Here is a 19,614-nt window from a genome sequence, read left to right on the forward strand (position 1 = left end):
ACACACACAACGAGATTGTCTTTCCCTCACATCCTCTCTGTTGCTCAAACCCACACACACACACACACACACACACACACACACACACAGTTGAAAACACATGGAAAATTAATTTCTTTGTGTAAAGAAGAGTTGATCAATTTGGCACTCCTCCTCTCAGTCTCTTTGTCTTCCTCACGCTTTCATCTCAAATTACACCCATTAAATCCTTTGGTTAATTATTCCCCAGGTGTATTTTGTTCAATTCCCACTATTTGCTCGCGCCAGAAAATCTGAAAATCGAGTGTGTGTCCCCCCTCCCTCCCCTCCCGTGGGCACACCCTGGAGACTCATGCATGGCACACAGAGAGCACACCGCACAGAGAAATCGTTAGCAGTTCCTTTCTCTGTTCGCAGCATATCACTCCAACACATGAGGTGAAGGCGAGTGGGATCCTGCCAAGTCCCATGCAACACCACCACTCAATCCTGTAGCAGGTCCATAGGGAAGGAGGGAGAGGGGGACTGGAGAGAAGCAGCGATGGCTGCAGTGAAACAGACATGGAATAGAGAGAAAGAAAAGGCCCATAGCTTCCTAAATGGCCACTAGCTACACTACATCATTTGAGTCATTTAGCAGGACGGTCTTATCCATTGTCTCTATTATTTCTTCTTCATCTCCAGGAGCCATTCAGTCCACTGGAAGCTGGTGGGGGGAGCTATAGGACAGGCACATTGGAATGGCTGGAATGGAAGGAAAGGAAAGGAGTCAAACCTGTGGTTTCCGTATGTTTGATGCCGCTCCACTCATTCCATTCCAGCCATTCCAATGAGCCCGTCCTCCTATAGCTCCCCCCACCAGCCTCCTCTGACTCAGTCACACAGTGGACGGACTAGAAACCGTTAGAATCGTTAGAGAAAGTTAGACACTTAAAGACAGTGATACTCCGAGAGGCTAATAGAATCAGCTGAGGGTTCTTAATCTCGCTCCATCTCTGCTCTTTGATTGGGTTGGAGATGTGGTGCCCCTTGATTTTGAGTCATGGCGGCGCCGACGTACGCCAATCTGTCATAACTTGAGATTTCAACAACTCCAGGCTCAGGAGTTGAAAGGGGAGGCTGAGGGCCATGTAGACTGATAGCTGAGTTTATCATTTACACCGTGACAACGTCAAAAGTCCCCTCGACATCCGTCACGCTGATCCCCGTCAGGGGTGCGTGCTCAGCCCCCTCCTGTACTCCCTTTTCACTCATGACTGCACGGCCAGGCACGACTCCAACACCATCATTCAATTTGCCGATGACACAACAGTGGTAGGCCTGATCACCGACAACAACGAGACAGCCTATAGGGAGGAGGTCAGAGACATGGCCATGTGGGGCCAGGACAACAACCTCTCCCTCAACGTGATCAAGAGAAAGGAGATGATTGTGGAATACAGGAAAAAGAGGACTGAGCACACCCCCATTCTCATCAACAGGGCTGCAGTGGAACAGGTTGGGAGCTTCAAGTTCCTTGGTGTCCACATCACCAACAAACTAACATGGTCCAAGCACACCAAGACAGTTGTGAAGCGGGCACGGCAAAAGCTATTTGGCAAAAACTTTGGCACGGGCCCTCAGATCCTCAAAAGGTTCTACAGCTGCACCATTGAGAGCATCCTGACTGGTTGCATAACTGCCTGGTATGGCAACTGCTCGGCCTCTGACCGTAAGGCACTAAAGAGGACAGTGCGAACGGCCCAGTACATCAAGCAAAGCTTCCTGCCACCCAGGACCTCTATACCAGGCGGTGTCAGAAGAAGGCCCTAATAATTGTCAAAGACTCCTGCCACCCTAGTCATAAACTGTTCTCTCTGCTGCCACACGGCAAGCGGTACCGAAGCGCCAAGTCTAGGTCCAAGAGGCTTCTAAACAGATTCTACCCCCAAGCCATAAGACTCTTGAAGACTCTAGTCAAGGCTCTAGCCATAAGACTCCTGAACCGCCCTCTCCACACCACTGCCACTCTCTGTTGTCGTCTATACATAGTCACTTTAATGAACTCTACCTACATGTACATACTACCTCAACTAACCGGTGCCACCGCACATCGACTCTGTACTGGCACTCCCCTGTATATATTGTTATTTTTTACTGCTGCTCTATTAATTACTTGTTACTTTCATCTCAGATTCTTATCTGTATTTTTTGAAACTGCACTGTTGGTTAGGGGCTTGTAAAGTAAGTATTTCACTGTAAGGTCTACACCTGTTGTATTCGGCACATGTGACTAATACGATTTGATTTGACATGGCTGAGTGAGTGGGGGAGGATTGCGGGCGTCAAGTGGTGATCTGTCATTCTATTTGTTGTAAGGATTCTAAGTTGTCACACACACACACACACACGTAAAGTACTAATCTCGAGTGGATATAATCTGTCGCAACAGGATGGAATGTGTAGGATAACGAGCAGCAGTAGTTCTGGTGTTTGGGTTTTAGTCACCGATTACGTGGTCTTACCAAGCGTGGGGCGAAGGCGGTGCTTAGACTACGTCTGCTTCACACGTGTGCACCCAGAACTTAATCACGCAGCTGACCAAATTACGCAGGATTTTAGTTCTGGTTGTGATTAATACAGTACACGCACACACATTGAACGCAGACACACCGACTGTACACACACATATTTACATACACACGTAGCCACACACATGCCGTACACGTGCACGTCCACACACTGAACACACACACACACACACACACGTACCCAAATACTCAGACACACACTCAGAGAAACGAACACACGCAAACCCTGACATTTTGATCCGTGTCGGGAGCTCCAAGCCTGTCTCACATGATCACACACACGCTCTGAGACAGAACACAACCAGCATGTCAGCCATTCGACACATCCCACTTCTGCTGTGTGTTGTTCTGGTGGAGCCAAGCCGCAGGCAAACTCTAAATAGTCAACAAACCCCGAGCGCCACGCACACACACACAATCACCCACAAGCATGTATGCACACTCAGGCACGACACACACACACATCGACACACCCTCTGAGTGTGTCCATCAGCCCTCTGCCACATATCTTTATAAACACAACCACCCGCCATGGTGGTCCCCACTTCATCAGCAACCTCCACTCAATGACGCAGGCGTTCTTTCATGTTTGTTTATTGGCTTCAGTACTTCTGTGTGTGTTCATCATATGGCCGTGTGTGTGTGTGTGTGTGTGTGTGTGTGTGCTTTCATATTAGGTGTGTCTGAGAGGGTTCTGACCTACAGGGCCAGTGGGTCATGAGCTGAAGGACATCATCAATCACCAGTCTCACTGGCTCAGATCACCAGTACCCAGCAGTAATGATCCAACTGTGTGTATGCACGTGTGCTTTGTGCTGGGGCTCAATTACTGGCACTGGAGGGAATGAATGGTTTCCACCTGAGGCTGAGGGTCGGCAAGACTGTCGCGATTAAGTTCCTGTTTATTATGACTGCACAGAGAGATGCGTTTCGATTAGAACAATTAGCATAAATGTTGTATTGGAATGATAAGCATAAATGTTGCTGTACCACCTCAGATCAGTGGCAGGGGAAGTATAGCACATCTGGGCATGCCTAGTGTGACTCATGGAAGTCAGGTTGTCCCACATACACACTCTCTCACTATCTTTCAACCCCCCCCCACCACACACACACACACACACGAGTATCGTTTCTCTCCCTCCCAGCCTCTCTGACAGATTGATTTGTAACGAAATGGGATCCTTTATCATAGCCTGGGTTTCATGTCGTTGTCTCACAGAGCAGGGGCTGGTTAGACGCTGAAGCACTGACTGTAAGAGATATGGGGAAGGGAGAGAATGAGAGAGAGATAAAGCGCTATTAAGATGAGGAGATGGGGACAACTTTCTCAAGGTGACTGCCGCAGATTACTGCAAACACATACAAATGAGGCGGACTGTGCCGAGCGGAGAGAGTGAAGAAGAGAGAGAGGTGGGGTGGGAGGGAGGGATAGAGAGTTGGATGGGGGGGGATAAGGGGGAGGGGGAGAGAGAGAGTTGGATAGAGGGGAGGGAGAGAGAGTTGGATGAGGGGAGAGGGGGGAGGGAGATTTGGATGGGGGAGACAGGGGGGAAGGATAGGCACACTCACATTCCAGACAGGAACCCCTTTTGTCACACCCCCCTCGTTTCCCCAACCGCCGCCGCCCAAATCCAAATCACACGTGCTGCGCTGTCAGCCCCCCTTATCTGGAGGACCTGTACCACACACCCTGTGGTCTACCGGGTAGAAAACATCAGTCAGAGACAGTCCTTGATGTGGTTTAGCCGAGCTGTGAATGTAAAAAAGGGGTTTTAGCTGCTGGTATACGGCCTCATCTTACATAACAACCTCTTCCCTGTGGTTACGCAACACTGCTGTCGTTTCTGACTGAGAGAGAGAGAGAGAGACGGAGATTAACCATCCTAAAACAGCAGCCCCTGACTAAATCAATCCCTCATATGTTCGGATTAGCCTCATGCATTCATTATCATTATTATTCTGCCACAGTATACAATGTCACCCCAGCCCTGGGGTGAAACGATATGACCCCTATCTTATGTGAATGGACCATTTTAAGAATGGAAGGTTCTGATCAATGAAACCCCTTCATTCATATTTACAGGCCAATATATCCACATACCTAATTCCAGGCTGTATCTCTTGGTTTTCCATTGATTCTACTGAAAAACATCAATTCCGCTGAATCATTCCTTAATAATGAATAAACAAAATGACTGGCATCCTCTACCAATCCGCCATTAACCTCCCCGGCAGTTTTCTGGCAGTCGTGATTGGCTCCTTCATTCATCCTTCCACGTCTTCCGCGTCCCTTCTGGCATCACACTTAGACTGGGGAGAATAAAGAGATGGAGTAGCGGAGGGGGGAGATGAAGATCGGGGGATGAGAGAGGAGACCGTTGTTCTATCCATGAGCCACTTAGAAAATAACGCAGGAAACAAATCCCTGAAACGCAGCAATCCTTTCTCTCTTTGTCAGTTTTTAACCCCCCCCCCCCTCTCCTTCTTAATTGACTATACCGATATGTTTAGTGGGGGGAGAAAAGCCATCTTGACATCTTCAAAAGACTCTTTGATCACAGTGCACCTCAAGGCCCTTGAAGATCGTCAAGGTTCCCGATTTTCTTCTTTTTTTTTTAATCATGCAGTGTTGCTATTTCGCTCTCTCCGTGCTCCTTGCTCAATATCCTTCACATCCCCTCTCTACCGCGTGCGCACTTTCTCTCTCTTCTTGTCTTTCTCTCAGCCTTTCGTTTTAGTCTGATCGACGGTAAGCCTTCTTGGAGGCTGACTGATAACCCTAGCACGCGCTAACACACACACACACACACACACACACACCTCGGTCTGGTACTCCTCATTCACATTCCCATCCATATGCCCAGCTTACTTCAACCACACTCACACGCTGCAAGGTCATGTCCAAATATCCCCTCTGAAATGCTCTCTGTAGCCTAGTTTTTTAAAACTTCTACTCTGCCCATTTCTGACACCAATGTACTATTGCTTGAAAGGTTTTTACTAGTCAGATCAGGCGGTCAGGAACGACACCCTTCTTATAACAGGAACACCTTCATCTAAAACCCTACTGGACACAAAGTGAAAGCATAAAGCCAAAAAGTTAAAGAGTTACGCAACCACACTTGGAATAAGAGACTTGTGGATCCTCCGGAATCTGCCGGATGCTTTTAATTCTAATTTGTAGCCCACCCCAGAGAGCTGTGTAGTAACTCCACCCTAGCTGTGTGACCACGGGGGGGGAGGCTCCTTAGGCCTTCTCTATACCATCCCAGAGCTTTGATTGTTTAATTGAAGTCATTAGCAGGATGTGATGGTACACCCCCCCCTAGGTTTAAATCAGTGGTTAATTGAAAAGCATCCATAAAGCCAACAGGACTCCGGTCCCTCCAAGACCACAACAGCCCCCCCTGCCGATCCACATGATTGACCCAGCTAACTAACAACTGGGACTGGCACAATAAAAGCCAAGCAATAGTGCCCATTAGACTCCCGGTTAAAACAAATTAGGAGACGTCTTAACTGTCTTAATTGTTTTTTAAGCTTTTCATGTTTTAAAAGACATTTGATTTTTAATGTTGGTTACTACAGTGCCGTACCTAAGCCATCCCCCCTCCCTCCCTCCCTTAATTTCATGGCTACTGTATGTGCATGACTGCTCCCAGTCATAGGGGATTATGGGCCTTTTTTTCTTCCTGTGATATTTTGCTTAAGGGAACGGCCATTAAAATGATATTACGGCAACACAGAAATCGTCTTTTCAAAAAAAAAAAAAAAAAAAACCAGCGATTCCCGTCGGCTGCTTTGTGTAAGGGGGTCGACACATTCCCCAGTGCAGGCGAGAGAGAAGTAGCCCTAATGTTGCGGAACATAAATGCTAATCTCTCTGTAAATATCTCTTTCCCCCGTGCGCTTCCCCCTCCGCTAATACCCTAATACTAGGGATTCATTTCCCAAAGAAAATTACTGTCTAGTGGAAAATGTAATTAGTTCTCGAGGAAAAAAAGGTAACGCAATTAGTGTTCGCACTTTATTGTGGGTGGGCAGTGGTGAGGCAGGAGAAGTGCTTACCTACTGTTTACTGCACTGCGTTAGCATTTGGCTAACCTCCGCAATTTAGGATCCCCCCTCTGGGAGTAAAAAGATGGTGTAATCATTAAAGGGACGTCATTTATGTTTGTTCTTATTTGTTCTTATTAATCAATAGTGGGTTTAGACACGAGAAGCCAGGCAGCCCTATACGGAGTCTCTGGTCATTCAATAACGTTCATTGATTGATAAAGTGCCAAGGAGCCGTGTGTCCCCTGAGGACTTATGCTTGATGTCCCTAAGGGGCTTAGGTCATCACTCCAAAGTTCCTTTGTAAAATGTCAACAAACTCAATGGATATTTTGAATTCCACTGTATTTAAGCCTCGGCGATCGTAGGTGCGGCGGCTAGCACCGCCAAACACAGGCGTCTATTCAAATTGAACCAGGTCTATTATCCTGACAGACAGTTTGACTGATACATTTGGCTAAGCCTCTGTTGATCCTTTAAAGGTATTAATCACGCTCTGAACGCATCCAGTGACACCACCATTTGAGCACACTTAATCGTCCCTGTCACCCGAGCGCTCTCCTCATTAAATAGCATGGCTGTTTTATCCCGGCGAGATGCGTGTTCGATAATTGTGACCGTGATTACACAACTCATCAATTTTACATCCCAACCTCTCGCTCCTATTTACTCAATTAACTTGATACTTTAGTCCCTGTAACATTTTAGCAGCTTTTTAAAAAAAATATTCCTAAAACATTTAATGTAGCATGAATTATTAAAACATTGCTGTAAGCTAAAGCCATAGCTGAACCTCACAGTATTGTGGCATGCGGAGAAGGTTTTTCAACTAAATAAATGCACATAGCTAATTAGATGAAGCGATCAATGGAGATGATGGCGGAAGAGGGGTCTAGAGCAGAGCAATAGCGGCGTGCACTGCGATCCCCGCAGCAAACGAGTTTGACCTCTCGTGTCAAACCAGGAAGTGCTGTTGGAAAAAGGCACGGACAAGCGGCCAATGGGAAGGGCACCGGCTGCCATTAGATAGTCACAGCAGTGAACACGCACAACAGAAGCGACACTCTAAGAAAACAAGTGTTCCAAAGGGGTTCTTTGGCTGTCCCCCATAGAAGAACCCTTTTTGGTTCCAGGTAGAAGTCTTTTGAGTTCCATGTAAGAACCCATCTACATCGAACCCAAAATGGTTCTCCTTTTGGGATCTAGATAGCAACTTGTTGGAGTGAAGAGTGGAGGAGTCTCTGTCTGTAGTGCATCGTGTTTCTACCTTTCCCTCCCTCTCCCCCTCTCCCTCCCTCCATCCCCTCATGGCAGCCAGAGTAACTCTGGAAATGACTTTGACCTTTCCTGGGGACTGAGGACAGGAGAGGAAGAGGGGCGCAGGAGCAGGGTAAAAGCGGGAGCGAGGGACGGGAGGAGTGGAGAGAGAGATGTGGGTGGGGGTAGAATGTAATAAACTCAAAGCAGTAGGAGGCTGTCAACACTAATAGATGCGAGACGGGAGGGGGTTAAGAGGGTGATGAATGCTAAAGGTGGCGGAGTCCTCAACAAGTAGTCCATTCTTCATTCATTCTTCACGCATGACTGAACACCGTTACGCCCCAACCCGTGATCAGAACACACACTGGAGCATTGGCCACTGCACTGTACTTGTCATACTGTAGAGTGTATATGTTGAACACTGTTTTAAACTTGATGGAAATATAATGGCATATTTGAATAGCCCTTTCATTTATGTGTAGTGGACGTGGTTAACTCCATCCTAGATCTAAAGGTGATGTGGTTGACAGCACCCAGAGCTAATGCCAACTGTAGGCTTTAGCTTAGCGGGCTAGCATGGTTTAAAGTAGCATCCGATGACCTTTGACCTGGGTTCGAAGTCTGCCTGGTCCTATCCAGAACCCGGACACACCTTTCACCGATCCGCACTTGGGCAGAGATGAAAGACGTCGTCTCCCGCTCAGCTCCCTTTTCTCTCTCTTTCCTGCTAGGAACGAGGAAGGATCGGCGTCATCTTCAACGTGGGAACGGACGACATCGCCATCGAGGAGAGTGCAGTGGCGGTGAGCGACGGCAAATACCACGTGGTGCGCTTCACGCGCAGCGGCGGCAACGCTACCCTGCAGGTGGACAGCCAGCCCGTCATCGAACGCTTCCCCACAGGTAGGACCACCGGGATGGAGGGAGGGACAGTGGAGGGACACAACAGGGCTACAGTACAAGTCGATCTAAAGGAATACAGTGGAAAGAGAGAGAAAGTGAGACTCAAAAAAACAAGGTTAATTAAGTGGCATACGGGATTCGAACCCACAACCCAAGAGTTATCTGTTAAATTTAAGCCTTTCCCAGCAGAGGAAAATGCAATATCTATGTACCTCTGTGTAAACACTTCATACATATTTAGTGTACACTTGCATACTTTCCAGGCAATTAAGGCCGAGAGAGAGAGAGCAGTGATTGTCCTTAGGCAAACAACCTCACGTCTACGTGGGCTGAAATCCCACCAGCAGGCCAGAATATAGCTGTCTCACTGGTTGTAGCTGGCTGTATTTGGGGGGGTAGTAATGTGGATATAGCCACTGGACGTGTAGGCCTGCCGGGGCAGGGTTGGGTGGAGGTACAGTGAGAGCTGTATGCCTCAATGCTAGAGCTGTGTGTAGGTGGCTGGAGGGAAACCTCTGGTTCTCGAACACACACATACAGAAAGATGCACACACACACACATAAACACACACACACACACACACCTATGACTCAGCAGATGAGTATGACACCCAACAATGTCATATATAATCATGATTATATACAATAAAACATGTAACAATCCCTTTAATATGCTGGTTATATTATGAGGGTATTTGTTGCCAATTCAAAAAGTCTCACTTGCTGTCTCTCTCCGCTGTTTTCTACTGTATTCATCTCAACTCCACCTCCACAATGGTTATTCCAAGGAAGACATTTTCTGCTTCTGATCCCTGAGCTTGATCTGTTCACGCAAGTAGAACCACTACCCTGGAAGGCAAGGAATGGGTTAATTGTCTTTGTAATAATGATTGTTTTCTTAGACACAGATGAGTGTTTCACAGTGTTCCAGGTGACTCATTCTATGGCTCCAATTACTGGTATTTTGGGGGGAGTGTGTCTGAGGTAAACTCTTGAGAAAATAGACCCACTCCACTGTTTCAAAGCCAAAACGCTTGCCCCTGTGGAGTGATATCCAGGAGTGATGCGGCCCCTCTCTATACTCTGGCATCCCCTGTCACCGTGGGGATCGAACCCACACACCTTGGTTCTATTGTCTCCCGCAGAGAAAAGCTAGATCCATCAGTCAGCACCGGGACAGAAGTCCATGCATCACAGCCTGGGAGAATAGAGCACCGCCTGACAGTCTCTTCTCCGTGGCCATTGTGATGGAAATAGTCCTTTCTTGCCGTGGCATGCGTTTCAAACGGGGTTAGCGATAACGCTAAAGGTGGCGCACAACAGTAGCCGAGCAGCCTGTTGACAACGGCGCTCCCCGTTCATTCTATTTTCAGCCTTCGTTGTAATTGAATTCGGAGGCCTCGTTTTCCCTTTCATCTTTTCTTCTTCCGTCGTTGTTTGTCAGTCGAGGGGCTCTCTTCTCAGCTCGCCTGCTGATCGAAGTTTTCGGGTTTGTTATTTTTTTTGTCGTTGCGGTTGGCGCTATTGTTGCGGTGTGTGTTTGGGGTGGAGGAGGGGACGGGGGGGGAGTATGCGCCGGCGGATTTGCTGTTACTCAATTATGCATGCGCGTCAGCTATGTACACACGGTTTATTCCGAGTGGCACTTCGAAGGTCCCCTGTCTGTCTCAGAGATGCTGCGCATTAGGAGAGCAAAGCTCCGATAGGACAGAGGAATGGAGGGGGAGGAAGGGGGACTTCCTAATTGAGCCGAGGGGTGCGTGAAATGAAAGAAGGAAGAGGAGTTTTAAAGTGGGGGGCGCGTCGGAACAGAAGCCTGTGACCCAGATAGAAACATAAACCACTGGGATTCTCTCAATAGCATCCCTCCCAAACATAGAACGTATTTTAAAATGACACTAATGTCAAAAAATCGAACGCTAAACATCCGTGGACATAGCTCATTCAAGAGACTCTTACCATTAAGATCAAAAGCCTTTATTAAAATGAATTATCCATAAGGGAGAATGTCATATCCACCAGTGAACCAGGAACGAGCCCTATGAAAACTGTCAACTCAGGGTGAATAATCATATCGAACTATGTCCAGAAAGAGAATAAAGCTTGCAGAAATGCTGTCAGGATTCTCCTTTCATTTAGATGTGGCTCCTTTGTTTCCATCTACACTAGGAGAAGTGCCCTCTCATGGTCAACTCAGGAACCATTTTGGCACAGTACAGGGAGGCTCTCTGAGCAGCCATTACGGTCTCTAACACTGTCCAGTCAGGCAGCTGGCAGGCTGGAGGAGACAAGGGAGACTCCTCCTCATCTAATATGCTGTGGGCAGGTGATTTGGAGGGCAATGGGTAGTGGGGACAGACCAAGGAAAGATGAGCTCTCCCATAGGAGGGAGGGAGGGGGAGACAAAGGGAGAGGGCAAGAGGAAGGTGAGGTACCAGTTGTGGCAGTGTACACACACACAGTCTTACAAAACCAGAATCCTTGCTTTGTGGTGTAAATGATTAACAGCTGTACAACTGGGAACAAGTTGAAAATAATTTGAGAACTGCCCTCAGTTAAACTGCAGCACATTTCAACCAGATTCAAACACCTTTGCAAGATAAACTGTGTGTGAGCGTGCGCGCGTGGAAGTAGTCTCAGATAGCGTGGATGGTAGTAAGGGAAGTCCTAACACCCTTTCCTCATATACTCCCATTGATATGTCCACAGCCAAGCTAATATACAATACAACGTCAAAGCAGTTGCATTTGACTCGACTGGCTATATTTCGCTCCCACTCCATCCCAGCCTTCTCCTCTCTCCTCCTCGTCCTTTCTTCTTCCGTATCGGAAAGCTAGGGAACGTCGAAGCGCAGCCTGACATTTACGACGATGACTATAATAGTATTTTAAGTCACGACACAGAACATTGCTCTGGCGTGGTGTAAATTGTCACGGTTTTCATATGGTGAAGGAGAGTCGGACCAAACTGCAGCGTGTCGATTGCGATCCATGTTTATTTAAACAACGTAAACACGACTAAACACGAACACTACAATAAACAAAACGAAAACAGCCTATACTTGTGTCAACTAACATCAAACAAGGACAGTAAGGACAATCACCCACAATACAACCAAAGAATATGGCTGCCTAAATATGGTTCCCAATCAGAGACAACGATAAACACCTGCCTCTGATTGAGAACCACTTCAGACAGCCATAGACTCTCCTAGAACACCCCACTAAGCTACAATCCCACTATCTACACACCACATACTAAACCCATGTCACACCCTGGCCTGACCAAATACATGAAGAAAAACACAAAATACTACGACCAGGGCGTGACATAAATGGCTCTATAGTTAGAGGGATATGGTTTGCCTGTCTACAACACCAGCCAATGGATCAGCATCAACAGTAGCACTATGCTCCTTTAACTTTCTATTTACATTGCCGTCTTACTTCCCATTCCCTGTAGCTGGGCTGCCTCCTGGTGATTAGCATTTGTGTCGCCTAGTAACTTCATCATTATGACAAGTGGAGTGTGCACACTGCGCCAACACACTATCCTGATCCTGGGCGTCTGCAGCACACCACCAATAGAGCTGTCTTATTGCTTTGGCCCCTGGCTGTGCCTGTGAAGAAATGGCTGGAGAGGAAGAGGGAAGAGATGGGGAGGAAGAGGGAAGTGGGGAAATAGTTATATAGGGGTAAGGGAGGGGGGGAATAGAATGAGAGAGAGGAGATAAAAGGAGGAGAGCGAGTGAGTGAGTGGGGGAAAAGAGAGGTGGAGTGGAAAGGCAGGGGTCCATAGCGATGGTCCCCGCCCCTCAGAATGAGAAAGAGAGGATGAAGGAGAGCGAGATAGAGATAGCTGCTCGGCATGGGTTGTGTAAGCCAGCTGCTATCAGCTCTCTGACGGATAGGGTTTGCGTCGACAGCACTGTATAACAAGCGGTGCACAAATTGGATAGCATCACCGCTACCGAGAGTACACATACTGTATTGTACGTCAAAATAAATCTTTTATGAGATTGGAGAACACATTGGGAGGGATCTTGGACGATTCCTCCATACAGAAACCTACTCAGATCCTTGATATCCTTCATCTGCGCTTATGGACTGACCTCTTCAATTCAAACCCATTCTCAAAGGGGTTCAAGTCCGGAGACTGAGATGGCCATTGCAAAATGCGCAGGTTCCAATTTAAGTGCCAACGCCGTTTAGCAAACTCCTGGCATTTACATTTGTTGGATGGCATGAAAAAGAAAACGAGAGCTTCTTGGCCACGCACACCAGTGTTGAACAATGCATATGCAGAAAATACCTCATCCCTGCTGTAAAATATGGCGGCGGATCTTCGATGTTGTGGTGTTACTATGCTTCCACGGGGTCCTGGGGCCCTTGTTAAGGTCAACGGCATCATGCCCTTTACCTGGTACCTTTTAAGCCGAAAGAACTAGGTTGCCTCTGCCAGGAGGCTGAATCTTGGCCCCAAGTCTTCAAGGAAGACAATAACCCCAAGCACACATCAACATCCACAAATACATGGTTAATTGACCACAATATATGGTTCATTGCATACAATATAGCTCCGTATTTATATATTTAAAAAAATATATATATTTTTTTGCTCGTCTTTATCACGGGAGCCAAAAAAGAAAGGGACTCTCGAGAAAAGGAGAGGAAGTGAATGACAGAGGACAGAGGCAAACAGAGAAAGAATGAACAAGGAGAGGCAGAGAGTTCCTCGTATTCCTTCCCTGTGCTCTTGCTGCCAGGCGTTTAACAGAAGTTTCTGTGAGTACTGAGTGCTGACCTACACTGAACCTGCATAGCTGGAGACAGCGAGAGAACAAGAGAGCCAGGGTGGCTGAGCAGCTGTCTCCCAGCTAGGAGTCTCTTTGTCCCAGCCACTCAGAGGTCAGCACAGGGGGAGCCTGCGAAGCAGCTCAACCCTTTTTAAAGTCTACCTGCCTTTGTCTGCCTTCTCTTACTTCTGAGCCACTGTAAATGCTAGGGGATGAGAGACAGAGGGGGGGACGAGAGAGAGAGCGAACGAGAGGAAGAGTGGGAGAGAGAGTGAACGAACGCTAACGAGAGGAAGAACGGAAGCGAGAGCTAACGAGAGGGAGAGCGGGAGAGAGACAGAGAGCTGCGAGGCTGTGAGGAGGCCAGGGTCTCGGAGGAGCTCAGCACTTCTCTTCCCATCCAGCCGTGCCCGTTTAAGTTCCAGGAGGCATGGACGTGGCAGGCTGGCAGGGTCTAGACAGCCTGGCTCCAGCTCAGGGAACACCAGGACAGGAGTTCACAGAGCCACAGGATTAGCCCTCCTACTTGGAGTAGAACAAGTACTTGAGTCGTACAGCAGCGGTGCAATCTCATTTCCAGGAGCAGAGCTAGAGGCTTGGCCCTACTTAGAGTGCAGTAGAACTTCAATACCTGAACCATCGCAGTTGAAGTCTCAATGTGACTTTGATGTTACACTGTGCTAAAGGGATAAGGATGGGGATGGTCAAATAATGCATTATGGGTATGATTTGTTATTAAATAGGACTGTGGTACTTGGAGGAGGGCCATTTCCGATAGGATAGAAAGGATGTCATCATTTCAGTTGAACATGGTCCAAGGTTGTGGGGTGATTTCTGGTAGAATATAGAGTGGGTTATTTAGCACTCATAAGCACAGCATTTCTTTGATGTTAGATTTGAGTGACAATAAGTCTGACTTAACAGCGACACCTCCAATCTACTACGGTTCAGGCATTGAAGTTATCCTGCAGTCATTTAACTGAATTCCAGTCAAATCCAATGTATGTAGGAAATAAAGAAGTCAGTGATGTAACACTGCAGAGTGACACGCGTTCCTTGGTTGGGGTTGGGGGCTTATAGGGACTCGTGGTCCACCGGCACGGCACGCTCTGATTGGATCTTTCACAGTTAGACAGCGGTCCAATTCCAGGCCTGTGTGGCTGGCGGAGGAGAGGGGAACGGGAGAGGGACAGGAGCCCTCATCAGGGAGATGGAGGGAAAAGATTGCTCTAGCTAATTAAAGAACTGACAACTTTGATTTCCACTCGAGCCCCAGTCCCTCACTCTGACATCAACACGCAGACCCAAAGTGGTAGATAGGAGAGGAGCGATAAAACCATAACTAGAATTATATTTCCATGGATTAAACAGAACCGTTAGACTGACAACTACTGCAGAGATCACACTGTCGTTATATGGTGAAGAGGAATCCGTTCTCAATTCATATGGGAAGAGATGTGTGAGGATGTTCGGAGAAAAGGGATTGATATGGAGTGTATGTATTCCAATGGGAGGGATGCTTCAGCTTGGGTATACAGTGTACTCAGAGAGGGATAACACATTTGAATGCAGTGTGGAGAGAAAAGGTCAGATACACAGACAGTGACATAGAGCGAGAGAGGGTGGAAGAGAGGGGGAGGGAACGAGAAAGAGAGAGAGAATAGAGGGGGAGAGAAGAGAGCGATAAGAGAAAGGGAGAGGGAGAGAAAGAGAGAGAGCGAGAGAAAGAGAAAAGAAGCAGAGAGAGAGAAAAAAAGTGAGAAAGATGGGCAAAACATCCAGACAGCTCCATTTTACTCTGCTGGCTATATTTCAAATGTGTGTCCTGTACAAGGGCATCTGGCTGCAGAGCAAGAGATGATATACAGTTGACTTCCCCTGATAGATATCCCTCCACACACACACAACTTGCATCTCTCTCTCTCGCTCTCTCTCACACACACACACACACTGACTCACGACATGAATCTCACACACACAATCAAACTAAAGCGACATAGTCAGTGAGAGGAGAAGTGGTTCTGAGTCATAGACCGGAGAGACTGGCCTTCACAGTGATGCCCGTCACAGCCCAGGACACATACACCTATCCCTGGCATGCCAGCTTCTGTCTATCCGCCTCCTCTCCCATTGTCTCCCACGATGCCAGTCAATCACACTGCCCTTGCCCTGCCCCTGGCATCACAGCTGTGATGTTCAGGCTCCCCGGGCGCTGCCCAGCTTTGCCACGAATCTAACCCAGGCTCCAGGCACCCGCTCTGGGCTACGGGAGAGGGCGAGCTGGCTTGCGGCTTTCCAGGCATGGTGGTCCTCCCTGTCTTCTATTTCAATGTCCTGGGTGCATAGTGTTCAGTCCCTTCTACAGAGTGGAGAGTAGGTATGCTGTAGACTGTGGAGACAATAACATCCACCAATGTGTTTAGCGGGCACATTCTCTTTTACCGCCTCGGTCTCATCCGTCTTCAGCTGTTCCACATTGGCATTTCCAAATCTCTCCTTATATAGAAATAACAGGCTTGAGGCCTCCGCTTGTCCCGCCTGCACTTATTCTTTTCGCTTGTTGCTGGTGACAAGGCTGCCTGACGCCAAGGGGCTGCTGGCGCTATAGTGTTTGTCAGCGAGGCGCAAACACGCGCACTTAGTCACATGCATACACTGAATAGTACACACACACACACCTCCACACACACAGATACACACAGGCACACACTCCACTGTCTTCTCCATTTCTGATTACTCGAACACCTGGGGGCTTCCTGGGGAGGTGGTAGAGGGGGAGAAGAAGGGAGGAAATTCTTAAACCTTAAACCCCCCCCCCTCTTATCCTCCCTTAGCAGCTATGGAGGGAGGGGTGGCAGGAATAATTAAAAAATTGACGTTCTATTGAATGACATCGTCAGATTCACGCAGGATGGCTTTTGAATCTCCTAATTGTAATCTAATTAACAGCCAGAGTGGAGCAACGGCTTTCTGACGTCTTTCTGCGATTTTGGTGGGAACCCCTCCTTTATTTTTCCTCTCTCTCTTTCTACCTCCCTCCATTCAGAGAGGAGGCACAGTACCTCGTAGGACATTTGCTTGAGGTAAATGAATGATCTAACCTGATAAGTTTCCCCTACATAGATCAAAATCAAAGATTATTTCAAGGCAGGAAGAAAGGACGGTTGCCTTTTTAGAAATAGCTCATTTTGTTCAGAGCCTTGGACTTTTATTAAAACGGCTGCACTGGTCAGATACTACCACTAGAGGGAGGGCTTAATATCTGAGATGCATTTTCTTTCTGAAGTAGGCTGTTCAGTGTTCAGTAGCAGGGGTGGGTTTAGTTGTCAGACTGGCTAAGGGATGCCTGTTTAATCTCTGTGCCTATGCTCTGGTAATAGCAGGGAGGGAGAGAGGGACTAGTCGAGGGATATGTCGAGGGAGGAACTGATTTATCTCAGTAAGGACCGCTGCCTCCCACAGTATGTTTCTTTCTCCCCTTTTCTCTGCTCACTCTTTCCATCCATTCCTCACCGACTGTCTCCCCCTTTTGTTCTCTCTCTCTCTCTCTCGTCTAAGTGACACAAACATACACACACACACACACACACACACACATAACACTATTGCTGAGCGATTAACCAACATTTCTGTTATTTTTTTGTTTTTTAAACAACTAATTTACTGGCGTTGGTTCAGTTATTCAAATTCCATTTAATTTGTTTAGAGATCAATCAGATCTGTGCGATGTCGTGGTGAGTTGTAGTTTAAAACGGGGTAAAAAAAACGGGGTGTTTCTTTTACGAATGTGTGATCATGAGGTGAAATAGTGAGCAGCTGTTGCTTTGAGAGGTATCGCTACCTGAAAATACATGATCTACTGTAAGTGATTGATAGTTGGTATTCAGCAGTCATAAAAGTATGCCTTATTTACATTGAAGATCTCATAAAATGGTGATTCTGTCAGACAGCATAGACAACAGCTATAGAGATGAGATGACTTGGAAATAAAAAATAAAGTCATCAAATAAAACAAATGTAGTATACACAACAACTGAAATATTTTATTAAAGTAAAGTCATTTGAATAAAGTATGGTTAATGAGTGATAAGCACTACCATCATGGGACTTGTACTAATTGTTGTATTCTGTGTTACAGCCTTCAACCAACATAATGCACAGTGCATTTCATGTAAAAAATATATAATTTAAAAAACAAAACCGTAATCGAAAACCGTGATAATGTTTTAATCAAACCGAGCCCAAACCGACCTCAAAAGCACTAATCGCTCAGCATAAATACACACACACGCACACGCACACACACACACACACACACACACACACACACACACACACACACACACACACACACACACACACGCACCTCGCCTCACTCAAGTTTTTCCCCAGAAACAAACACTCTCTCCAATTCTATTCTTCTTCACTATCCCTCTCTCATCCCTCTCCTGGAAGTCTTTGCTCATCTGCCCTCCTACCTCCCATCCTCCTTTCCACATATCCTCTCCCTCACTATCTCCACCGGGGCTCTTCATCCAGCCCCCCGCAGAACAGAGTGTGTATATATATGTTTAGCACTGCGGTGAATAGAGGGAGAGAGGACAGCAGCTTTGTCGACAACAATTATAGGCACATGATCACTCTGCCTGCGCCTTACGCCCCCGCCACTACACCTACACCCTTACGTTACGCTCTACCCTTCACCTGGTTATTGCAGCTCGAACACCATCCATTTCCTGGCACATTATTACAGCACAGACTGTTAATATGCCGTTTTTCAGGCTTTTTTTGTTGTTGTTGTACTTATTTGTATGACTTTCTCACCCCAGGCATCGCTTTATAGCTGGCGCTGAAGAGCCCGGCCCTATACAGTACAATCCAGCGGTTGATTCTGATTGAAATTATGAGGGAGATAATCATTTTAGCTCTGGTTAAATGATGTCATGCGGTTTAATGGAAAAGCAATGAAGAGCTTTTGACGCACTGACGAGAAGATGGAAATGACGAAGTGCCGTTGATGATTATTAAGCTGGGGGAAAAAAAACCTGATAGGTTATGTACAGTATGTATGAAACAGCAGAGCTCAAATCCACCAAGTTCTTTATATTTACCCAAAAGTGCACAAGTTGGGATTAGTGTTGCATTATGGGATTTGAAGTTTCTTCATGTAATATGTCAGACTTGAGGACCGAGACTTGCCTCGAAGGATGGTTGCGTGGGATCTCAAGCAGAATATGTCTTCCTTGTGTTAACCATGTAATGTGTTAAGTAATATCTGCTTAAGGGTCTCTGAACAGGAAATGATGATGTTAATGCATATGACATTGCTATAACTGAATGATTTTCATGTTGGTTTTAAACATATGTTATAGATTGTTACTATTGATTTCATCGATGCTATTGATTTTCACTGTCCACTGAGCTATTGGCTGGATCAGCTATCCATTATACAAATATACTATTTCTAAATTACTCATAAATATGTTTAACTTATCGGACCCATAACCAAAACAACCATTTAAACCTGAGGTAACTAGAATGCTGTCTAACCAATCCAATCCAGTCCGCAAAAAGCTACTACTTCCTGAAACTACCTAAAGCTGATTTTAACGTACATAACCTTGCTAAACGTTTTGCCATGTTGCCCTTTCTCTAACCTTTAACCTTTGAACCTTTGACCTTCCAGATATTAACCTGCACTCTTTTCCAAATTCTCTAAAGGGAACTTTGATAATGAACGCCTGGCTATTGCTAGACAAAGAATCCCATACCGACTTGGTCGGGTAGTTGACGAGTGGCTACTCGACAAAGGTAACTAAAAACCCCTTAACACTCCACTAATGACCTAACCACTTAATCACCGTTAACCACCGCTCTGGAGGAGGTGCAGTGCCACGCAACAAAGGTGGATGTTATTGGCTCTTTACAGTTCCCCTGATTCACATATGTCCAATGTGATTGGCTTATGACCTTACCCAATCAGTCTCAATGTGATTGGCTTATGACCTTACCCAATCAGTCTCAATGTGATTGGCTTAAGCTTTACCA

At 46.7% G+C, this 19,614-nt stretch overlaps 1 protein-coding gene across 3 annotated transcripts in view; it reads left to right on the forward strand.

The window, feature by feature from the left end:
* The window catches only part of LOC118368670 (neurexin-2-like), a 991,707-nt gene that overhangs the window by 888,479 nt on the left and 83,614 nt on the right, over positions 1 to 19,614 (forward strand). For 2 of the 3 annotated variants that reach the window (XM_052497154.1, XM_052497155.1), the window contains 2 exons: positions 8,600 to 8,771; positions 19,288 to 19,377. In XM_052497154.1, the coding sequence (XP_052353114.1) occupies positions 8,600 to 8,771; positions 19,288 to 19,377 (262 nt within the window). The remainder of the gene's footprint in view (positions 1 to 8,599; positions 8,772 to 19,287; positions 19,378 to 19,614) is intronic. The other variant, XM_052497156.1, reaches the window with a different exon arrangement.

This window comes from Oncorhynchus keta, chromosome 35, assembly GCF_023373465.1.
Source record: "Oncorhynchus keta strain PuntledgeMale-10-30-2019 chromosome 35, Oket_V2, whole genome shotgun sequence".
In the NCBI taxonomy this organism is placed as follows: domain Eukaryota; kingdom Metazoa; phylum Chordata; class Actinopteri; order Salmoniformes; family Salmonidae; genus Oncorhynchus; species Oncorhynchus keta.